At 30.1% G+C, this 26,559-nt stretch overlaps 1 protein-coding gene across 1 annotated transcript in view; it reads left to right on the plus strand.

The window, feature by feature from the left end:
- Positions 1 to 4,279: 4,279 nt before the first annotated feature.
- Positions 4,280 to 26,559, plus strand: part of LOC136968705 (WD repeat-containing protein 48) — a 55,140-nt gene continuing 32,860 nt past the window's right edge. Inside the window, exon 1 of the mRNA XM_067262714.1 lies at positions 4,280 to 4,539. Within this exon, the coding sequence (XP_067118815.1) occupies positions 4,417 to 4,539 (123 nt within the window). The 5' untranslated portion in view covers positions 4,280 to 4,416. The remainder of the gene's footprint in view (positions 4,540 to 26,559) is intronic.

Below are 26,559 nucleotides of genomic sequence, written 5' to 3' on the forward strand. Positions count from 1 at the left end.
TATCGGTTCATGCATGTATTCTGTCGGATGCATTATAGTCAGCTTCTTCATGGCGTCAGTTATATCGGCAGTAAGTACACGTTTATTAAATATTTTTTTGTTTTATAATTTAATAAAAACCAAAGCAATTTTCTGTGTAGATGCAGAATTCGTTTCAAGATATTAGAAAATTTTCTGCTTCGAATTTGGATGTAAAATACAAATTAAAAGTATGAATAATTTCCAATGTGATTGTTTATTTTATAAAACTAGGAATTGAAAATTCGATTTTCTATTGAACAGGTTGTAAACTTCATGAAAAGATTTGGAAAAGATTCTTTAACTATTTCTGTTTTGGGTTTCTTTTGCATCACAAAAAAGTTTCCTATTAAGGTAAATTTTTGCATCACACTAAAGACTAGCGCTATCAAATAATTTGTTTAAATTTTAAATGAATTAATGCCTGGGTTGTCAAAAATGCTGAGTTTAAAACTACTGCTGTAAACATTCAATAATCTTTCCAACCACCAATAAAACATTTTTTTTTATGTACTTGTAGATGGCGAGTTGTGTTCATTCCGTATTTGAAGGATTGCTGAATATTAGAAATGTCCGAAATTCAGAAGGAAAATGTAACAAAGCGTTCGGAAGCGATAATATCTTTAATAAATCGATTATTTTTAATGTTTTTCCGGGATTATTTACAAGAGGAAATTTAAATGACTATTTATCAAGTTAATAGCCATTAAATTCATTATAAAAACAATTAAAGAGAAAGACAATCAGGTTATTGATAATGAGCATTAAGAAACATGCACAAAACTACCTGAGAAAATATTTTGAAGTACTAGCTCGTTTCGGTTAATGTTACCTATGGTTCCAAAATGGCTGCTCGTCTCCGATTTCAGCAAATAAAAGAAAGGAAACAGTGGGAACGCACGTTCTAACCTAACCTAACCTATTTTAATAATTTTGTTGGTAATAATTATGGTAATTTATTAGAATAGGTTAGGTTAGGACGTGCGTTCCCACTGTTTCCTTTCTTTTATTTGCTGAAATCGGAGACGAGCAGCCATTTTGATACCATAGGTAACATTAACCCTAATTTCTTTAAAATTTAAGTTTTTCATTGGATTCATTTGCATAAAATACGAGTATTTTAAAGTAGTACAACATATGGCTAACAAGAAACGTTATAGGAATATGTAGGAGAAATACGTACAAAATGACAGGCAACATAATTCGAATTTGGCTGTCTCAAGCGCGCAACTGACCACGACACCGCGTTATCCGAGAGGATTTTACTAACCTGTCAAAACGTGAACGCACTCCTCTCATTCGCCCGGGTGTCATGGCCGACGACAAGCATTGATACGTTACGAGATTTTTCCTTGCAACAAGTTTTTTGTATAGATGGTAAGATTTTCACTATTTTATCTATTTGTGTAGCATTTATTTCAACCCTCAAGAAGTTGTTGTAGCACTTAAATAACTTTTTTCCATTAAAAATATCATCTTTGTATTTATTTTATAATTTTGTTTTTTTATACCGTTATATGGACAAAATGACATAGGCTACATAGGCAACGGACATAACGACATAGGTATGTCATTTAGTCCATAAGAGCTCAGTCAAGGAACTTACTTCTTAACGTCTTATTAATTATACAAAATGGCTTCCAAAAAATTTTTCATTATTATTTAAAAGAAACCATCTGTTTTATTTGAAAAAAAAGGTTTTTTTAATTTTTTCAATACGTCGAACTTGGTTCCTAAATTGCTTTTTTCTCTTTGGATAGCCAACTTTACAGGGGTCCCCTGCGATTCGGTTTCTCTGTATCATTCTTGTATGCTGCTACTAAAGAACATCCATCGTCCTCTACTCTTGTTGTGTCTATTAAGGAGATTTCTCCAGTCCCAAAAGAACGTTTTATAAGTGGTCAAGGAAAACGTAAGCCAAAGACTCGACAAACCAGTTTAGTTTTAACTTCTACTCCTAATATGAAGGCGATTAAATCAAAAAATGAGCTCAAAGCTCCGCCAGAGAAAAAGAGACGAAACGTTACTAAAACGTTACTTGAAGAAGACACTAAAGAAGAAAATTTTCCTGAAAACTCTCAAGATGATGAAGAGGATTGTCCATGCATACAGTATATTGCAATGATCTTTTTTCCCGATCTAAGCCTGGAGAAGACTGGTTACGGTGCTTAAATTGCCTGCGTTGGGCTCACGCTTCTTGCGCTGACGTTTCTGAAGGAACCAAGCGTTTCATTTGAACCAAAGATGATTGGTGTAGAATATGACAGTGCTGTGATTTACCAATAAAGAGTTATGAACCTAAAATAAAACCATATGTCATTTTGTACGTATTTCCCCTATATATACATATGTAATGAATAAAGTACTCTGATATTCGGAATGTTTATTGTCTTTTGTTGCTTTGAACTTTTTTTATAATCATTAGTCCATACAACCAATCAATACTCAACTTGTTAATCAATGTAAATAAATCTTACTCGTACATTCAAATATAGCGCCAGCCAGCAGCATGCCTCATCATGGCGGATTGGCGGAGCTTAAGTGTCTCGTGTGGTCACTGTCTCTGTTATAGTCATTGTACCATGGTATAATGGTTTACAAAATAAAATTACTTTGTAAGCCATTAATCAACTTACTGATCAGCTTGCTCATTTATGATGCTATACCAATGTCTTGAATTTGGTGATAGTTTAATAACAGGTTGGGTCCTAAAGTTTGTTTTTCAATTTGATTCAGAATTTAACAACTTTTTTGAAAACACTATTTAAGGGAATGGAAAGGGAAGGGAATCCATGCAGCCATTCCTGCATGGATTACAAGGGCGAATCCTAACTAAAATTTTTGGACAAGCTGAAAGTTTTAATAAGAATAATAGGTCTCTCTCTCTAGCATTAAACAATAGGCAGAAACGTTATTTGGTGTGAATAAAAAAGTATTGACTATTAAGAAATTGACTAAGAAGTAATATTAGAATTGTTTATTTGCTTGTGTTAAAGCTATTGCTTAATGATGGTGAGAATATGGATTTCAGTGTTAACAGGTGTAAAAATTTGTAGTACTTGACCATCATATGTACTAAAAATTCTGGTATCCAATAGACTTTATGACAAAGCATATGATAACTTTTATAAACATTAAGAAGTCATCTGCACACTATCTGTACTCAAATCCAATGTAAGACCTTTAGTGTCTCATGGCAACCAATATTTTTAGACCCAGCCGGGCTGGGTCTAAAAATATTTGACGTATTTATCACGAAAATGTTCCAATGTGTCAAGTGTAAATTAATCTGTTTTTTTTTTAGTTTTTGTACCGAGTAGGCGCTCAACTGCAGCAGACGTCTACAAAATAAATGTTATTTCAGGTGTTTAAAAAACTGTCTTGCTCTACCTGAATTGTTTAGCGCGTTTTCCAGTCATTAACAGAATGCCTTGTTAATATGCAAGGGATGTTTAAGGTACAAAAATTTCTCCTTCACACGATTCACAAACACATGCTCATGCTCTGAGTATTGAGAAACTAGTTATTAGGTGTATTGTCCTCCCATTGATCTGTGGCTGTTTGCACCATTGCGGCGATTAAGCATCCGACCAGACTCAAAGAGGCTATAGCAAAATGAGTCATTTTTCTCAATTACAATCATGATCGATTTCCAGATTGCTAGCAACGTGAGCGGCACCACCTTTTTCAGGGTTTCCACGTGCTCAAATTCCGATTCGTGGAATATTGGCATTTCGGATTATCAGCTAAATTTTAAAGGATGCTGCATTACTGAACATTTCGGGTACCGGTTTGGCGAATTTCTACTGTATTTTTATAAATATATTCTTTCTATATATTATTAACGGCTTCGATTTTAACAATTTCACGCTTACATAATTAGTTCCAGCTTCCACTACTACAGCATATTGGCGCTGTAAACATTTTCGTTAACAAAATCGAAACTTTGACATATTTATTTCCTTAATATTTTAGTAAGCACATTTCACATTTTACGTCATAATTATTAAATTTCAAAATTAATCACGAAAAAATATACACGAGTATCAATAAACGCCTTTATTTTAATAAAAAATACGTCACACATGTTTTAAAATATTAAAAACTTACCGGTTATAAGTATTAAATTAATATATATCTTAATCAAATAACAAATAAAATTTAATATTAACGTATTTAAACATAAAAAAGTAAAATAAAATAAACTTTTTAAATCCAAAAAATCACATGACATGGCGCTAATCTCGCTCCCGAAGTCTCCTTCGGTCAAAAATCACTCGCCGAGGGAAGGGAGTTAGGATTATTTTTTTTTTTTTAAACGTTTGTAACGAAAACAAACAACAAATGTGGTGGAATTTATGATCGGAAGCCCGTCAAGTGCATGAATGACAACTGCGAATGGCAATATTCGAATCGGTTGGTTGTAAATGTGATGAAAATAACCATCGCTATCCATCGGCAACCAACATGGCGACGCACCACCGTCAGACCAGTGGACATGGGACCAGAAAGAAAGTTCAGGTAATTCAATTGTTTACAAACATAACGAGTCGTAAACACGTTAAGATCCGTCTACTCTTACACGTCTTTAATTATTTCTTATATAATAACCCATATAACGCTTCCCCGTCGTATTTACCCAATGTGTATAAACGTAAGCGCGTTAATTGAATCAAGACATCAATTAAAAACTTCGATTTAATTGGTTATTAAGCTTCGTCACGTGGCCCACGCGCGCTTCACTTTCTCCTGACGTCATTTTTGTATTCAAACCATGCTTAGAAATAGATTAAATAAGTTATTTTCAATGAATTCATTTGTTTTAAACTTATAAACAATATAAACTAGGTTAATTTGCCATTCTTTTTTTTTCTAGACTAGTCATTTATTCTTATAACTTGAATGAAATGAAGTAAACAAATTGAATTTGACCCAGTTGTAAAGGGTACAGTTTTATTCACTCGTATTGTTGCCGCTTTTTATCTTCTTTTTTTGGTGTTTTTCTTATCGGGACAATATGATTTTTGTTATGTAGTAGTTACGCTTCCTGTAAAATGTTAATTGTTAGCAAAATATGTGTAAATTAGCCAAAAAGTGTTGATTTTTTAAAAAAATAGCTTGTTTCCGGAGTTTGTAAGCTTAATATTTTCGATCTGACAAAATCGTTTTGATTTCTTGACACTTTTCTTGAGTAATTGAATGCGTTACTTATTACACTTCAGCCATTCATATATTAACTCTTCATTCTATTACATAGAAGTGTAAATATGTAACTTTAAGTTTAAATTGGAAACGAGGAATATTGGTGAATAAAATATTCTATTTTATACATTTATAATATGTTTTTTTAAAGATCGGTGATGTAATTATATTAATCATCTTAATTTTATATTTTGAACTACTACTGAATACTTTGGATATGATTTTATTGAGATTAAGGCCTTAAAAAAGGGTGAATTTAGATATTAGGCACAAATTTTCAATTATTTCAATCTGTCACACACAGATTTCATGAATTTAATGTAATATATAAAGGTAAATATTTTAAATCTGCTTAATATTTGTTTACCTTACAACAATTGTAAATGTTTTGTCTACGGCATTCGTAAACACAAATCAGTTATTTAGACATAAAATTGTGTAGTTTATTCTTTTTATTATAGATGTAGAGTTGTAAATTTATTAAATTTCAGCAATACCTTATAATAAAACAAATTTAATAAATATTTGCAAAAGTGTCTGATAGATCGCTAGAAAATCAAATAGATTGAAAAGTATTGTTTAGCAAAATAGTAGAATTCGCTTCCTCACTAACTCGTTTCAATTTGTACGCAGTAAATTTACATATAATACTGCATGGTGGTAGTTTTAATTAATGGAATTTGTAAACTTCCTTGTTGCACTAGCACTTTTCATTTTATTCTACGTTATTTTTTACAGATTAATTTATCTTATTATCCTTGAGTAAATGTAATTTAAAAACTATATAATATATATTATCTTCTAGGAATAATCAAAATTTCTATTTCTTTCACTCCAAAACATAGCCAAATACCCTGTCACTGTATCAGATAATCAAGCTTGGTTGTTGTTTAGAGCTAATCTAATTAAAATTTGAAGATATTTATTTTTATATTTAAATTTAAGTCATAAAAGTTTTATTTTTATTGTAAAGTTTATATTAGAATAATTATCGTCGGCATGTTTGATGCGTCATACGTTCGTTAAAAGAGAATGTTTACTAGTTAAAGAAATTACTTTCATTTTATTGTTAGATTTCATAGAATTGCATCACTATCAGAACTAAATGGTTAATACAGTTGAAAATTATGTTTTAAAGTGGAAATATGCTTTTTTTTCCTGTAAATTCTTAGTATGGAGAATATATAAAACATGACTTTTGTGATGGGATGGATTAGTATTGACAATTTATAGTAGGAAAACAAGAAGTTACGTTAGCATTAAAAAAGTTAATGATCCGTAATGATGATTGTCTGAACACCCTAGCAACTATAATTTGTAAAACTTGTATGTATGAGAAAGTGAAAAATCAATAAGATAATTAGAAATGATTAGAAAGATACTAAATGATGTATTGTATATTTTGATATTCCTAAGTATATATATATAATTAGGCCTTAATAGTATAATTGAATTTAACAGATATAATAGAAAAAATTTGGTATATATGCTTTATCGTAGTTTATTAATTAAAAATTGGATAAGCATTAAATTCTTTTGAATGTACTTTTACCTTCGTTTATACGAACAGTATGACGTCATTAAATATTAAAGAGAAGTCTATAATTTTTTAGAATCAGGAAATAAATTTGTAATCAAAGAAGTGTAGAAATGTTACAATAACTGAAAACAAAAGTGTATTGTTGAAAAGTTTTTGAAAGATGAATATTTTATTTTTAAACAAAATTGCATAAGGTAATGAATGTGTCTAGTCATTACAAATAGTCACATAAGTAAAATAATTTATGTTATAAATAATACTAGGAAACTACATTTACAATGTATGTCTTTGTGTTTTTAAATAACAGATTCTTGATTTGGTTCATTTTCGGTTGTTTTGATTCGTTGGAGATTCGATTTTGTCAATAAACCATTTTCTGCTATCATTTTAACAGATCTCTTTACTTTTACTTTGTCCTGTTTTACTTCTGTATCTGTGTTAAGTGCTTCTTCTGTCAATTTTATGTCTTTATTTAATGTTATTGCTTGTTTATATTCTCATATGCACTTAGTTACCTTGCAGTTACTCTAATATTACTAAAATTGATATCTTATAAATACATTCTGGGAAAAAAATTGGTCTTTGTTATATCATTTCTAAGTTTTCTAATTACAGTTTGAATTTTTCATAACTACTATTTCATTCAGACACTTTTTAGGTTTCTCTAAAAATTTCCAGAAAAATTAAATTTTCTCCATGTGTTGTATTCTCTTCAGCAATCACTTTTGTGATTTAGAATTCCAACATATGTTATACTCCATAATTTAATTTTCTGCTGAAAAATATATATTTATTACTTTAGAATGAGAGACGGAAACTGATTCTTAGTAAAAGAGATCACGTAATGTAGAAATTAAAGTCGGAAGTGAATATTTTCTGTACAAATATCGTACATGAAAGGAGTTCAGTGGGTTTAGCTAGGTTATTAGTAGAACTTATTAATTGGTTTTTTCTGAGAATAATAAAGGTATGTTTTGATTAATAAAAAAGAAATAATTGTAACTATTCAAATACATAAGGAAAATAGCAGTTATTAGCTAAGTTCATGTGAATGAATGACAAGACATGAGTCAGGCGCAACTGTATCAATACATTAATTCAACATTATACAACCCTAAAACATGTTTGATAAGAGAAGAATTCTGTTACAAAAAAAAAAAAACCACAATATTAGAAAACTTACAGATGACAAAGACCAATCTTTTTAGAAGTGCATTTATAAAATATCAGTTTAAACAAAAAGATTGTTAGGAATAGCAATAATATTGAGATTTGACTATTATGTAACAGAGTACATAAAGATGCCATAATATTAAGTATAGATAACTCAATATTTATAAAGGAAACATTAATTTAAAAAAAAAAAAAAAGAAAGAAGGAAGTCTAAAGTCAGAAATTCAGGAAGTGTCTACTTCTACAGAAATGTATCAACAAAATTAGTTGTTTTTATCACATCACAATAGAATTATAATGAATGTTACTCAATAGAATTCTGGAGTCTAAATCTCTTTTGTTAGGAATTCTTAATATGTCATGCCCAAGTGAAATAGTCTGCTGTTAATATTTATAAAGACTGACTATATAGAGAATAATTATAATCTTTGTGGTTCCTTGTTAGAACAGATTGTATTTTGGAAAGTGTTTATTGTTTTCCAAAATACAGTTTATTATGAATTTATTTACTATTATAAATAAATGAAAAAAATTTGCATCTAAGACAAGAGTCAACTTAGTTTTTTATTTAAAATTTGATGAATTCAGATCTGGATATATAGGATCTTACATAACTAATATGTAAGATCCTGTATGTAATTTGTCTCCAAAATATTCATGATTCACCTATAACAAAAATAAAACATTCTTAATTAATTGCTAGAAAGTAAATTTTTATTTAATAAAAGAATTTGAATCAAATTGTATTATTTCTAATCTCTCAATATATAATTTTGGTTTTATTCAATATAGACGATAGCATTTATTTACAGAACACTTTTGCCTTCAATAAACGTCATTCATGTCGTTTAGATAATTAAGTTTGCTTTTCACAGATATAATTAAAAAATAAATCTGCATTCTAGTACACTTTAAATACACTTAATATTAGCATTCTAGCACTTTCAAGCAAGCAATGTAACATTCCTGAAGATAAATATTGGTTTCTTGAAAGCGCGTGATCATCAATATTAAATGTTTTTAAACTCCAAACAAGCAGTTTTATTCTTTCTGTAGATAATTGTTTCTTTATAACAGTAAAGTAAATTTAATTAATTAAATAGCAATTTTATCAATACTGATAGTTTGTCGGCTGAATGGCCAAGGCAGTTAAAACATTAGTCTCGGGTCGAGATGGAATTGATTGTTTGAAAAATCCCGGGAACTTTTGGGAGTAGTGTCCTGAATATGTCTGGCCACTCCATTTTGGGCCTGGTCAAACCCAAAGTATGTAAAGATCTTCTTAATGTTCACAGTAAAAAAATAATATATAAAAATATACTGATAGATCGATTACTTTTGATTTCTATCACATATTTTATTTAATGAATCTCTTTTAAGCATAATTTTGTGTTTTATATGCATTTAAATTATTGTTAAATTGTGAAAAATTTGAAAAACTTTCATCACATATAATATCATAATTTTAAAGCATTCATCAATAAAATGCAGTAATCTTTTAAATTTTACTTAATTAACTTAATAAACAAGGATTCAACCCAATTTATTTATGGAATATATAGCTATATTAATAAATGTCAAGTATAATTTTCAGTAAACTTTTAAATATTTAAAACCCAATTGTGTTTGCCTTTTTAATTAATCTCTTTATCGGTTTAATTACTTTTAAAAGAACAAATTAAAAATTAACATTCTATTCGCATCTTTAATGTTATATATATTTTTTTAAATGTTAAAGTTTAATGTTCTAAAAGTAATTAAATCCCTGAAGGTGAGCCAGAAAGACTCAAAACTATTCGGATTTTTAGATTAATCAGTTAATAAAAGTTTATTCCAGTAATTATAGTTTTCATATAATTTGAATTTGGATCGGAATTTTCTGAGATGTTTATCAATGATTAATTGCTTATATTATCGCTTCATTATTTCATTATTTTTTAAAAATATTATTGTCTTAGTAACATCACCTGTAAATAATAAATAAATATGTGCAATACTAATAATATTTAAGCTAACTTACATTTAAAAGCATCTACTGATTATGAGTTTAGTACTAAAGATGTAGATAAATTTATATAATAGAATATTTTTAGTCTGTAAATAGTACAATTCTGTTAAAGCATATTTCTAAAATAGATTTACAACTTATAATCAATACAAATGTACTTATAAATAATATACCGTATTTTACGGACTATAAGACACACTTTTTTCTTCGAAAAATTGCCTCCAAAATTCAAGTGCGTCTTATAGTCCGTAGCATCTTATAGGTATTTTTTTTTAAAAAATTGCTTAAAAATTAAGGTGCGTCTTATAGTCCATAAAATACGGTACCATATTTTTTCAAATTTAAGGTGTACCTTTTTTCACCTTTCTAAACTTAGCACATCTTAAATTTGAAATAATATATAGTATTTCACAGAATAAGAATGCAGTTATGTGCTAGATCAGTGGTTCCCAACCGGTGTTCCGTAAGCATCTCCCAAGTGTTCCGCAGATTTAGTCGCAAATCGGAAAGTGTACAATCGTATTCGAGCCGCCGAATATCAAAAAATTAAAATCATAAAATTTTCATAAACTTAAATATATATGTACGACTCGTACTTATGGAGTGTACTACTGTTTCGAATAAGATAAAGGCAATGATAAAAACTGAATGAAATATGTAAAAAACATCAGGCACAAGTTTCCCATTAAAGTTATTTAGGTATATTTTTTCCTGTCTTAGAATTGGCGTTAATAATATGAGTAGAGATTTTGAATTATAACTGCTCAATTCTAATAAAATAACTGATGACAAGCTTATGTATTTTATATTAACTTAAGTAAGTGTTCCGTTAAAGAAAATTGCTCACAAAAGTGTTCCGCATCCTAGAAAAGGTTGGGAACCACTGTGCTAGATCTTGAATGTATATCACTCTACTGTTGTAGCTAAGCAACAAAAATTCTTCAAAATGTAATGTTGGAATTTTTGAAAACACTGTGAAAATTCAAACATTACATCTTATGACAGTTTTAGATTTTATCAGTTTAAACATATCTGATAATTTTCTAATACCAGTTTTATTTGAATAATGACTGCCCCCAATACTACCCACATCTACTATTTGCAGATTTCTGAAAACAAGTCAATGATATATTATTAAATACTTATATATAATTATACAATATATAACAATATAAAATTATATAAACTGTGATTGGTAGCTACCATATTTATTAAACAAACAAACACTTTAATAGAAAATGTAAATGTACAGTAGGTGTATTTATTTTATCATTTTCTTATCACTACTGTGTTAAAAATGACAGTGATTGTAAAGAGAGATACCAAGTCCTCATTCCAAGTATATGTTTTAAAAATATAAATAAAAATATCTAAATAATTTATTAATAATGGACATCAAACAGTTATGTGCAAAGGAAATAATAACTGCAGAGAAAATATCAGTTTAAAATAGCAGCCACAGTTATTATTCAAATAATACCAGTATATATATTTTATATAGACCGTATTATGTTTTATTTTGTAATAAACACAAACTATTTCTCTTTGTTTATGTAGACCATTGACTCCAATATGACTAAAAATCATATTATTGTTTTAATTGTCTTTGATGATGATCTTAACAAGCTCAAAAGTACCCTGGGCTTTGACGTACGAGTGATTTCCTGTTAGTTTTTTTCTAATAAAGTAGTTTTGTGTCTTGAATATTTTATGGTGATTGAGTATTAGGTTATAATTTAATCCTGTTTAATGATTTTCTATTCTTAACTGGTTTTTCCCCCTTATACTTGTTATATTCTTTTGTAGCTGATGTCATTTTTAATATATTTTAATCAATTAAAATTTTATTTAAATCACTATTTCTTTTTAATTGATTTTATAAAAAAACACTGAGAAATTAGAACTTGTTTTAAAATAACAATAACCTTTTTCCTTTGTAACTAGTTATCATCATTTATAGGTTTAAAAAAAACATAAAAGTCTTGGTAAATGTATTTTTTATTTCTGCTTATATTTAAGAAAATAAACAGTAACTATTTTTCTTTCTGTGATAGGTACTATACATATAAAATTTTAATCTTCAAGTTAAGTGGAAACGTTTTAAACATTTAACAGACAATAATATTTAGCAAAATATTAAATATTTTTTACGTCTATTTAAAACTAAAGTAATACTTAAAAAATTTAACATAATCACTTCATTACAATTTTAGAAATATAACTTGTAATGCTATAAAAATTTCTGCTTGAGTATAAATTATATATTACCTCAATGATGTATATTTTGCATTGTTGTAAAAGTAAGTACTTTTATCTTCTCTTACATAAGATTTTATCAGATGTTATTAATAAATAGCTGTTCAAACTTTCAAGTTTTCATAGTATTTATGGTTGTTTTATAAGGTGAATATTTAATTTATATCAAGTAATAAGAATTACTACATTTTTTCACTTCACTATTCATATGGAAGTTCTGGCCTTTTCCTCCAACGTTGCTACCATTTCTGGTTATGAGAAGTAACCTGTTTGATAGAGAAAGATTTCTAATGATTCGATGCGATGGTTGGGAGATCAATTCTTCACTTCTAATATTATAACTTACACAACAACAACAACAGATATTGGTGTATTACATATCACATAATGCCGATTGTTATATTGGTCTGCCCTTCGACTTCAGTAAAATAGAAATGGACAGTAGAAAAGTCCGTATTAGAATTTGAGGAAATGTGGTATTTTAATTTAAAAACTCATTAATTTTGTAATGTCATTTTAGTGTGTCAAAATCACTGATTATATTTGTTTACATAAGAATTTGAGATGTTCTAATATTATCTTAACTTAAATATGTCTATAATTTATTTTGAAATGTTAAAACAAAACATTTTTAAGACAGTTAATTAAACTAATGAGGAATTCAAAATGACAAACCTATTATCTTTAGATGAAAGAATAAAATAATATGCATCGATAAGAACCGCGTTAAAAAGCATAGATTACATTGAATGCCTTATAAGAATTTGATTATTTAAAACAGATTGAAATAAAAATAAAAAAAATTAACTACAGAAACAAAATTAATATAGCCATAGAAATTAAATGTAAATTATTTAAATCAAATAAATGAATATATCTATACTTTTCTTGAAATGTTAAAATACACATCAAGAATTTTAATTTATAAATCATAAAAGTAATTAGGAACATTATTATATTAAAGTTATAGCAATCAATTGGTTATATTCTGTTGTTAACATTATTAATATTAATAGTTATGCAATGCATATTCGGTTACTATTCGGTGTTCGGCCTATTTTTGCTATTCGTTCGAATACCAAATACCCGAAAACAGGAGTAAGAAATAACAAAAACACAGTAAATTAATCATTTTGGTAACTTTTATTAATGCTGAACATACATTTCGAGTTCAAGAAAGCACAATTTTTTGTTTATTTATCTAAAAGATCAAAGGAAAAGTAATATAACTAAGTTATTTTTTTAAGAGATCAAAAAAGGTAACAAATCAAATGAAAACTACCTACTTATTATGTAGTTTAGTCATCTATATACTCGTAAAACTACTGGTGCTAGAAACTTAAAAATTTGAAGGTGTGTTCCTTTTGTAAAGTTTAGGTGTGCTAAGAAAATATTTCCCATTTTACGCCCGGTGATAACGGAGAAAAGAGACAGGTAAGACATCAGTATAAGTCACAGTTATGATTTCACAGATTCGAGACAGCTTGGTAGCCCGAACGGCCCCAGGCTTTCGCCCGTGCACATTAAGTGACTTTCATTACAAGCATTTAGCTTTCCGAAGTCTATGAGAACAATTATTTGGCATTGACAGCTGCAAATTTCATGCCAATAAGCTGCCTCGACTTGTTTGATTATGTTATCAACTCAAATTCATATTTATTTTCACATTTTCACTTTGCTGTCCTTCTCTGTTCTTTTTCTGTTATTTACATGTGTAGGTCATTTCATTGTTATCCACATTTGATATCATCACTTATCACATACTGTCATGACGCTCATGTCTGTCTGCTACAACTGTCAAGAATTAAGGCGATTGGCGAAGCATAGTGACAGTGGGCCAATAGAGAGCGGGGTGCGCGATCCTTGCCATAATGCAGTTTGCATGCCAATTTTTATGTGCGTTAATCAAGCCAAATAGTTTGGCTGAATATACTATTCGAAGCAACATTAATTATTAATATTGTTTGATTTGTTTTGTGTAATGTATTTTAAGTATATAAAGCAAAACAAAAAAACACCAGTTACTTAGAATTTAGTATATTTTTTTAAGCACCATTATTCATAGTGTATTTCTCTCTCAATCAATAAAGATTGGGACATTATTATAAAGAGAGTATTTATAAATCTGTATTGTTTTTATAGGATATTATAATAATCAAAATGAACTTTTTTTGATATTAAAATTTTTTTTTCCAATATCTTGCAATAAAGATTCTATTTATGTGTATTGATTGTAGACATTATTTGATGTATCTTGTATTTGCTAAGGAAGATAAATATCTTCCTTGGCAAATACAAGATACATTAATTAATATCTACAATCAACTTCAATTTAGCACCACTATTTGTTTCTTTCTGAAATCAACCATTAATTAAAGCAGCACTAAACTGAAGTATCTCAAATAAGAATTATATATACAGTCAAACCTGTTTTTATGCGGTGGATAGGGACCGCATTAAAAAAACGCATAAAAAAAATCGCGCGAAACTTCATGAATGGCTGTAAAAAATAGTTTTCGCAACACAATTAAAAAAAATATTTTTTTTATGCGGTCAACAGGGACCGCATAAAAAAAGTCTCACATAGAAAATAACTCAAAACCGTACAAAATAGAATTTATTAACAACAGATGTCAGCACTTGACTGCATCGTCTGGTCTATCGTCTGTTTTACATATTTTTGTCCAGGTGGTGTTTTGTTGACTTAAAAAGTAAATTATTTCATTTTTCGCATATTCATGCAATAATATTACTATAATAAGTGCATTTATGCTATAATAAGTTTATTTAGCTATAATAAGTCAACGTGAGACATGACGAATCGCACGAGACTAGTCGCCAACTATACCACACAAATAAAAAATCGCACAAAAAAAACCGCACAAATTAAAAATTCGTATTAAAAAAATCGCACAAATAAAAATCACACATAAAAAGAGCGCATAAAAATAGGTTTGACTGTATATTTGCAAGTATATGTGATATAACTCTCCATAAAAGGAGTAGAAGTGTATACTTGATTGCAGTGTTGATTTGACTAAAAGGAATGGTGAGGAAAGGTCTGCTGGCTTTTTATAGCCATATCTCATTCTTGTCAGCTGTGGCATGATTGGCGAAAGGAGAATTTCCTTCAAGAAGGTTTGCTTCTGGGCTATTGTTTGTGTAGATTTGTTGTTCACGATAGGCAAAGTTTTTCAAGCAAGGGAAGTAGAATCCAGTACATATGTAGATTGAGTATGATAGTTTTTGAAGTTATGTGATTTGATGATAACAATGTAAATTTGCCATGCAAAATCATATATTTAGTAATTCTCTTTATTTGATACTTATGGGAAAGGTTCATAAGTATTTATTGGCATTCTGATAGTCTCATTTAAAACTGTTTAGAACTAAACTGTAAGTACTGCTTTAATAGAGCCAATTTGAAAATATAAATATTTGAAATGTTTTTTTTGCACCTATAGAGCCATCTTCAGAGGAACAATCTACAAATATATATCATTTCAAGACCTTATATAAGTGTAGAGATATGTTATATTTGTAGAGGTGTGCCAGTTTACAATTGTAGATTATGTAGTTGGATCTGTAGAACAATATTATATAATATTGGCTCTATTAAAGTAGTATTTCTAGTTGTTAAATTTGAAAAAGAGTAAATTTTTTATTTTTGTGCTATCTAGAACTAGGTGTTAGTTGATTTATTTCTTCTAGGACAATTCTTTTTTAATTATCGAATATTTTATTGAAAAAGTGACTGATTCCAGATAGACATCCACAACTGCCATAAATAATCAAGCTATAATTTGAAAATAATTATTTTGAATTACAAATGAATTTGACACTAGAGCAGTGGTTCCCAACCTTTTCTAGGATGCGGAACACTTTTGTGAGCAATTTTCTTTAGCGGAACACTTACTTAAGTTAATATAAAATACATAAGCTTGTCATCAGTTATTTTATTAGAATTGAGCAGTTATAATTTAAAATTTCTACTCATATTATTAACGGCAATTCTAAGACAGGAAAAAATATACCTAAATAACTTTAATGGGAAACTTGTGCCTGATGTTTTTTACATATTTCATTCAGTTTTTATCATTGCCTTTATCTTATTCGAAACAGTAGTACACTCCATAAGTACGAGTCGTACATATATATTTAAGTTTATGAAAATTTTATGATTTTAATTTTTTGATATTCGGCGGCTCGAATACGATTGTACACTTTCTGATTTGCAACTAAATTTGCGGAACACTTTGGAAATACTTACGGAACACCGGTTGGGAACCACTGCACTACAGGGAAGCATTAGGTGCCATCTTGTTTTAATGTTGTGGGTGTCTGTTTGGTATACACAGAGCCGTAACTAGGGTATGACCAATGTGGCCCCCGCCATAGGTGCCAATTTAATAAAGGCGTCAACGAGAAAGTTTCAGAATAATACGTATTTGAAATTAATAACACAAAAAAAAATTCATATTTATATTTTTAATAATAAAAATTAAAAAGGTGCCATTTTTATTCTTGGCCGTAGGCATCCAAAATCCTAGTTACGGCTCTGGCTATACATCAGGTTTTTTGGACAGACCGTGTCTTCAATTGATTAACAGAAGATTACCATCCGACGAAATTATACAATGTTAACCCTTGTTTTAATATTTTGTGAATTTACTACACTATTAAATATTTAATTTATAAATAATAATCATTCTCATTTTTTAGAAAGTTAAATTAATATTAAATTATTTGTTCTTAATTTAGTAATTTGGAAGATTTTTTTATGATTTTAGTAGTAAGTTATGATTATTAAGTTATGAATTATGATTTTAGTAGTAAGTTTATAAATTTCTGTAGCACTTTAATGAAAAACTCATGAAAGTTATTAATTATGAATATTGTTTGTGGGCCATCACATACTTTATCGTTAATGAGTAATATTTTTCATCTAATAATAATTTAAAAATAACTTTTGTTTGAACAGTTTATTTTTATCAAAGATAATTTCCTAAGAAGATTTATTTTAAAATAAATATTATGTTTACCTGTTATCTTCACAGAATATTTATTTAAAATTAATAGATTAGCAAACGAAAGATATACATATATACAGTACAAATTTATGAATTTTTAAAAAACTTTTCTTTGGTTTTTTATTAAAAAAAGACAAATTTATCCTTCTCGGGATTGTGTGAGAAGTTGTTTTAAAAAAAAGACCTTTAAAGTTAAGTGCTAATTGTGCCAGTGATAACGAAAACGACGAAAGTCAAAACTGGGAAAACATTGAATTTATTTCACAAACTATTTATAAAATTTTACAATGACGTAAAAAAGAAACCTATTTTGCAAGGATAAATACATTTGTATTTTCCTTTTTGTGATCAAAAAAAATATTTTGACTTTTGAATTTGTAAAAATTAAAAAATATACAGGTATACCTTGACTTACGTCCCTCTCGAGTTACGTCATTCCTGATTTTACGTCGTTTGTCAAAAAAGTATATGGAAAAATAAAAATCAAGTTTAAGTCAGTTTATTCGACTTTAAATCCGTTTGCCATAAACATTGAAGTCGTAATATCACTAGAAAAGCATTGAAAGCACACAAAATCATATTAAAATATGTACATTTACATTAAATGTTAATACAATCATCATAAATCCTAGGGAACGAACCATGAAAACATCTGTGTTTCTGTGTTGTCGTCTTATTTAGCGGTCTTTAAGTGCTCATTATGGGCGTTTCCTCCATTATTGGCGTTTAGTTACGACGTAAGTCGAAACTACGACTTACGTCGTAACTACACAAGTAAATTCGACTTACATCATTTTTCGACTTACGTCGCCTCTCCTGGAACCAATTACCAACGTAAGTCGAGGTATACCTGTATACATGTAAACGAAAAATGATCTAGGATACTTTCATAATCACCGGCACAATTGTCTACAATAATAATATCTAAAATTGAAATCAGAATTCAAGCCATTTAAAACTGGAAAAATTTAAGATTTTGTTGTTGTATCTAAATAATATAAAAATCCAGTAGCGAGTTGCTTAACTTTCCTGGCAACATTTGGTTGCGCCATCTGTTATGATATTTTATTTTAAAAACTTTATATTGTTAATTATTATAACATGGCAAAAAGCCTAATTTTGAGGGTAGGGATGGGTTTTATAAAATAATGCTAATACTGAGGGATGCAAATATTACTCAACTTCAAAATTAATTAATGTGTTTAAGAACCCTTTTGTGAATTGTTTTGATCTGTTCAGTGGAAATTTGCTGTTTGGCAACAGGCCTACATTTCTGTTTCCACGAGTCAAACACTTGTTTACATTTTTTAGGTTATATTTGGTCATTCATTTTTAAGTACTTTCAAAGCCTATTCATAGTTGTGGCATATTGGTAGAAAAGTCATTGTTTAAGGAATCCAAAACTAAAGTTGTCTAAAGGGCTTATGTCCAGTGATTTAGTAGGAATATCCTCTTTTTTTTTTTTAATTTAATGTAAAAGCTTTAAGATGTTTGAGATAATCTTCAGTTTTCTTTGCAGTGTGAGAAGAGGCTTTGTCATGATGGAACACAACTTGTCCATCTCTCCTGAGTACATGCGAGCAACTTCTCTTTCTAAATATGGTTCAATACCTTACTGATATAATAGTCGACATTCACCTTAATTTTTATGGGACTTTTATAAGAAGAAGTGTTCCTCTTCGGATCATTCCACTGACGGTCATGAAATTTCTTGTAACACCTTGTCAACCAAGTTTCGGGAACATTTTGACCAGGAAAAAAGTAGCAGATTTTCCAAATTCCATTACAGTAGCTTAAGCAAAAATTTGCTACATCCAATATCATCATAAATTTTGATCTACCTGCCGCCAGATGTTGCTTGTACAATTTGCAAGCATTTGTCTTGCAATTTTGTTTGTGTTCTGCGAAAAGGTGTACTTTAGTCTTCTGTACTTTTGTTGCTTTTAAATCGTTATGAATTATGTTTTCTAGAGTCCTCTGGCAAGTTCCAACTTGTTTGGCATTGTTTTTGATATTTGAAGGGTTTGGGGTAGACAGTAATTTGTGGATCTTCTCAATATTAGCATTGCAATGTGCAGGCCCAGGTTTCAAACAAAGTTTTAAATGACTTCTATTTTCCATATTCTGTTGTTTTTTTGTATGAGAACTAATATTGCTTACCATCATCTGACTTAGCAATGGAACTACATTTTAGTGACTTTACAATCTCTCTGGAAATCAACCCAGAGAGCAGTTTCATGAGGGCATCAATATCCCGATTTTTGTGCAGCACCATTTTTTTACACAAACAATTACATCAAAATAATTATGGGTAACCACAAAAAGTCTCGTGAGTTTCAATGTTGCCAATTAAAAGATATAATACAGTAAAGTTGAGTAATTTTCAAGTATACATCCTCAGTAATGAGTAAAATCATCATTAAGTCTGACCCTACTGGAGTTATGCACAATCCCCTTTATTTCTCCACCCCTTGAACTTTAATCACCAAAATATAATAGCATCAATCCCCCTAATAAACAAACTTCCCTGCAAAATTTCAGAAATTTTCTACAAAATTCACAAGAGTTATTAAGCTTCAGAGAGTGAACAAAATTTTACCTCCCCACACGCACTAACATCCATACATACAGAAAAAAACCCCAAATTGTTTTGAATTTCTCAACGTTTCAAGGTCCTCAGAGTCCAAAAATGTAAAAATCTGGGGGGGGCATTTTTTGACCAATCGCCATACTTTCCCTCAGTTATATATAACAGTCGGTAAAGTAAAAATGCCAGAATTTATTCTAAATTCTCCTCTTAGGTCAAGAATATTCTTAATGTGAAAGTTCATGTTTTAAATTGAAAGAAAACTGTGTTAAAGGGAAATTTTAAAGCATAATAAACTCTCAATTTAACAGACTAATTAGGGAAAGGATTGCTAATTCCAAAAGTCTGTGCAAGATGTGTTAACATCTTACTGTAATGTTCGAGTATGAATAAAATAACAATATAATGTATGTTGAATAACTTTTATTGATTCTCTCATTGATTTAATTTTTTATTATGCTCTATTAACAAATTAGAAAGAAAGACTTCTGCTTGTTAAATCCAAAATACATTAAATTGACGGTTTACTGTTGTATTTAGCTCTGATAAAGCTTAATTTTGTCAAAATTTGAGTTTAGACATTCTGATTTCAATTCTTATATTCAATGTATATAAATATATTTACTTGTTTCAAAATAACAGCTTTTGTATCTGAAGAACATTCTAAATAAAGCAGTGTCCGTGTTGAGTCATAAAACTATAATTAATTATACTGTTTCGTAAGAACAATCTTAATGATAATATTATGTAAAAGAACAATGAAGAAAATCCTACGACAGAATGACAAATAAACATTTTTTTTAGAAGTGATTAGCATACATCAGATCTATAATAATCCTGTTTTCTTTTAGAAAAAGCAAAATAGAGGAATATTTTAAAGATTTCTAAATGCATTCCCTTAAAAAATGCAAAAATGTTCACAGTACTGATTTAATTAAAAATTTAAAAAATATTTTTTTTTTTTTTTTTACTATTCGACTGACAAGTTAAGTCGCGCGGCTGAATTGCAGTCATTCTTTATTATAGCTGACTAATAAATAAAAATAAATATTATTTATACAGCATTTATTCTGTTTAAGGAAAAACTGTAATAGCTTTATTGATTTTGCATTCCATGTTTGATTAAATTACAGTAACCCATTGTAATTTTGTATTTATTTTGTAAAATTTTCTAAGATAATTAGGAAAATTGAATGTTATTGTAACATTCAATTTTTCGACAAATTAATGGAACGAAGCTAAAGTACTTTATATGAATTAAAATAACAACACTTAGACATAAAAAATCGACTTTATTGGGGTCACAAACATAACAATTTCCATTCATAATAAGCTTACTAAGTATTTTTGGACTAATTAAGTTCATCCATGAAACATTAGTCAGTATAAAAGTATTTGAGAAGTTATGAATGAAAGTTATAAAATAAAACATATTATTCATTGGCGTGTTCTATAAGGCAATTACTGTTATCCTTAATATGCATATTTAATTTTATTTATTGCAGTAGGTGTTAAAATCATTGAAATTTCTTATATACAAGTTTTTAAGAAGAATTAACAATATCAAATATTATTTGGATAATGATGATGAATATAGGAAGCAAAAAATACCTTAATAAATTTTTATAGGTTTGCAGTTTAAATTTTTTTATCTTTTATATTATAAAATAATATATTCACCGCAGATTTGTTTCTGTTAAATATATGTGTGTACAGTTTTTAAGTAACTTATTTATTATTAATATATCACCTGTACTTTCAGCTAGTAGTGTGATTATGAAATGTTTGTATTTAAAACTTGATCAATACAGTTAACGTTTCGATTGCAGTTGTTTCTACATTGCTATAGGAATGAAAGCTATAATCACAAAAACGTCGTTATAAAGCATATTATACGTAATAATCTATATTTATTTTGAGTGTAGATTATATAGAATTTTAAGCTTTTATTTGACTAAGTTAAAAATTAATTAAGTATGTAGTTTTCAGTTCAATAAATATTTTTACTTTTTCAAGTAATTAGATGCTTTATAATCATTTTAATTCACTCTATAATAAAAGAGCTGGTTATGAAATAATCTCTGTATTAAACCAGAATTAAATTCAAGTGTGTTATGTCTCTATTCCATAAAATGTAAAAGGTTTCTACTCTTTAAATGATTATTTAAAAACTCGAGCTTTAAATTGTATCCTCGTAACACGAAGCTTAAAGTATAGTTCCTTCTCTTTCTTGCTCTACATTAAACTCGTGTATGAGCGATGAGATTAACTTATAAATTATTTAAAAAAAGACGAAAAGCTCTCTTTTATATATGGAACGTGAAAACTACGTTTAAACATCCAAACTGGCAGTTTTATTATTATAAATGTCGAATAAACAGGTCTGTGTTTTATTCAATACATACAAAAATCATTATGTTGATTATTCATTTGCCTGCTTTTATCACGTATCACACATCAGTTCCCGGCAGATCACTGCACTCTCTTCCTAAATTATTCATTTTCAATTGATTCTCTCTAACAGTTAAATCAATTAGTTTGACTGAAATATAAATGTAACAAAAATAGTTAACCAAATGAAATTATAATAAATAGATCCCTCTTGAGTAATTTAAATCTCTATCTCATAATGTTGTCTAAAGAAGCTTATACCCTTAACAACAATAAATATAAAATTAAATTAATATTGTAATAAAATAACTATCTAATTAGTACTTTGAAGTTAAATATATTAAAACTTAATTGTGAATTTCATATTATTTCCCATCTTCGGTATTTTATAATGCTTGAAAATAAATAATTTAAATTAAGAAGTTTGAACTGGATAAATACAACACTTAAGCAAAGGAATCTTTAAAATCCAGCATTATTTATTTATTTAAGAATGAATGTTTTGGCCATTTTCAATGACTATCATCATTCATGTTTTTATTTTTGAATTTGTTCTATTCTAAAACATTATAATGGCTAATGAAGATGGACAAATGCATTTGCTCTTAATAAATTTTCCTTTATTTTAAAGGTGCTTTGTAGTCATATGATGGATTTAAATACATATAACATTGTAAAGTTGAAGAATAACTTGTGAGAAATCTTATTTTATCAATTTACAGAAAACTCCATAAAGTTAAAATAAACATTATATTTGCTTAGATGGAATATTCCATTAATTAATATTCTATTAATGGAAAATCACAAAATACAAGATGCTGTCGGATTTGTAGCGGTAGATTGAGTACTGCATAATTCTCTATCGTATACAAGAAGTCACAATGAAGTTTTGGAAGTATTAAATAAAGTGCAGCCCTATTACCCTGTTGTAATGACTGTGACCTTCTCATGTGCTAATGTTTTTTGAAGCATACTATTCTCTGAGAATTAATGAATAACAGCCTGAAAGTTCCTCACATTTAAATTCTTAAAAAACAGAAAATTCAAATTAATTAAATAAAAAGATTGAATTTTGTGTTTTCTCCTGTTACATTATGTAAAAAGTTATTAAATGAATTATTATAATACAGTTCAAAAACAGACAATAACTTTGAGAGATCTAAACATTGTGCGATATGAAATTTTTATATAACTAAACACAAAAATAATCGATTCTAGACTAATTTGACTCGACATTTCCAAATCACGTATAATTTTTTGGGAATCATCCATATAAACTATATCATCATCCTACACACCGGGGTGTATAAAATATAAATCGAACTCACTTGTGCCTATTGACCGGTGTGAAATAAATAACTTCAATTCAACGAACGTTTTCTGGACGCCTTCCGTGTCCTTCTTCAGGTTAACTGCTGGATTCTATTATTTTTAAAAAACTGCGTTCCGATCTTTTAAGAACAAATTCAAATGAAGATAGTTCGAAAGCGCGATGACCATCGCGCATGCGCTATATCTGTCGTGCTCCTTGTCGTACTGTATCATATTCTTTTTAATCTTTTTATTCTTTTTTATCTTTGGGTCACATGATTTCATGTGTTATCGGACCCAAATAAATCTTTATGCATCCTCTTGTAATAAAGTTTGCCAAGCAAGCGAAAGAGTTATCTCGTCGCGTGAATTAATGCATGTTGTTTTAGTTTGCGCTTTATGTATCTCTATCGCTTCCAGCCATTTGAGATGTTCCATCCGAGTCGTTTTAGTTATTAGCGTGGCCCCCGCGAAGTCCACATTAATGCCCGGTTCAGAAGCGTACACTGCAAGCGACGTGGTAGCTCTGTTGTATCTTATATCCGCCTCATGTTCTTTAACCCTGACTTCCATAGAGCGTTTCGTTGATCCTATGTAGATCAGATCCCTATTAAATCTCTCGTCCTTTATCGGGATTCGGTATACGCCTGCCATTCTATTCGGGTCCGATGGGTCCTTTCCGTTACGTAACAAAGTGTAAATGGTTGGGCCTCTCCTATAAGCAACGGTGACCTTACGTCTCCTTGCGATAGACGCGTATACGGATTTCAAGGTCGGGTTATATGTGATGGGTATTCTCTCCACCTCCGTATTTTGGTTGTTAGTTTGTGCCACTGCAGGTGCGTTTTGGCTCATTCGTGCTCTTTGGCGTTCCGCCATTCTTGGAATAATGTTGCGGTAGCCGTGTATATCCGCAATCTTCTCAATATGTTTCAACTCTTTCTTAAGCGCTTGTTGAGTGGAAGAGTGCGTGTATGCCCGTCTGACCAATGATCTAAATGCTGCTATTTTGTATTGGATCGGGTCGCATGAGTCACTCGGGATGTATGTGGGGCTTGCACATTGTTTGCGATACACAGAGGTATGGATGTTGTGCGAGTCAATCCTGATATCCACATCCAAAAAATGCACATTGGTATCACTATGTTGCTCAACTTCGATTGACAGACCATACGTGTTATCATTCATCTTTTCTACGAATTGCGCCAAGTTCGGTGTTGTCTTCCATACGATGATGACGTCATCTATATAACGTCTGTATAGTAGGATATCGTTGGTGAATCCCGGGAGTGTTTTGGATTCGAGTTGTCTCACCACCAACTCACACAAGTCCCCTGACAGTGGACTTCCCATCGGGACACCCCGCGATTGTGTGTATGTTACATTTTTTAAATTGAAACACCGACCCGTAACACATGAGGTGCGCTAATTCCAACACATTCTGGTGGAGGGCTGTGTCATTTACTTTCGTAAACAGGAAGTCTCGAAGTGCGCAAAAGCACGGTGGTATCTTGATGGAAGGATACAACGATTTAAAATCCAGCACCGTTATGTAAGCTGGGGAGGTGATCTGTTTCAACTGAATGATTAATTCTTCCGGATTAGAGATGGTGAACTGATATCCGCTCATGTGTGGAACAATTATGTTGTGAATCGCTTTTTCCAACTTACGGGTGGGAGCCTTGGTTTTATCCACAACCGGACGAAACTGTTGGCCTTCTTTGTGCGTTTTCGCGAACGCAAATAATTTGGGTACGTCCGGGGTATCCATTGTGATGTTCTTTAGTTCTAGCTTCTTGGCCAATTTCGAGCACGACAATCTCTTAACTCGTGAATGTAGTTTTTCTACCCAGTTACTTCCAACCTGATTGCATTGAGTTGCGTCTATGTATTCCTTCAGCCCTTTCTCGTATGTTTCCCTTTTCATGATTACTATGTTCTTGGTTTTGTCTGCTCTGGTGATCGTGACCTTGTTCAGACGTGCCCATCTAACCGTGCGTTTGATATTTTCTCTCAGAACTAGAAGTTCCTTGGAACTCCTGTTGTTTTTAATTTTGAGTGTGGCTACCCATCTGTAGTATTCTTTCTGCGTGTCGGTGAGGCCTCTTATCAATAGCTCTAAATCCGGTATCGTGGATGTGAAAGTTTCTGCATTAGGACGTGTCGGTGCGAATGTTGGCCCAAACTTGAGAATATCCTTGACAAATCCGCGTATACGCGTCTATCGCAAGGAGACGTAAGGTCACCGTTGCTTATAGGAGAGGCCCAACCATTTACACTTTGTTACGTAACGGAAAGGACCCATCGGACCCGAATAGAATGGCAGGCGTATACCGAATCCCGATAAAGGACGAGAGATTTAATAGGGATCTGATCTACATAGGATCAACGAAACGCTCTATGGAAGTCAGGGTTAAAGAACATGAGGCGGATATAAGATACAACAGAGCTACCACGTCGCTTGCAGTGTACGCTTCTGAACCGGGCATTAATGTGGACTTCGCGGGGGCCACGCTAATAACTAAAACGACTCGGATGGAACATCTCAAATGGCTGGAAGCGATAGAGATACATAAAGCGCAAACTAAAACAACATGCATTAATTCACGCGACGAGATAACTCTTTCGCTTGCTTGGCAAACTTTATTACAAGAGGATGCATAAAGATTTATTTGGGTCCGATAACACATGAAATCATGTGACCCAAAGATAAAAAAGAATAAAAAGATTAAAAAGAATATGATACAGTACGACAAGGAGCACGACAGATATAGCGCATGCGCGATGGTCATCGCGCTTTCGAACTATCTTCATTTGAATTTGTTCTTAAAAGATCGGAACGCAGTTTTTTAAAAATAATAGAATCCAGCAGTTAACCTGAAGAAGGACACGGAAGGCGTCCAGAAAACGTTCGTTGAATTGAAGTTATTTATTTCACACCGGTCAATAGGCACAAGTGAGTTCGATTTATATTTTATACACCCCGGTGTGTAGGATGATGATATGTTAATCAGTGATGCCGACTAACGATTACCGGAAGATA

Source organism: Centruroides vittatus, unplaced genomic scaffold, assembly GCF_030686945.1.
Source record: "Centruroides vittatus isolate TY-2023 unplaced genomic scaffold, ASM3068694v2 contig_1507, whole genome shotgun sequence".
Classification (NCBI taxonomy): domain Eukaryota; kingdom Metazoa; phylum Arthropoda; class Arachnida; order Scorpiones; family Buthidae; genus Centruroides; species Centruroides vittatus.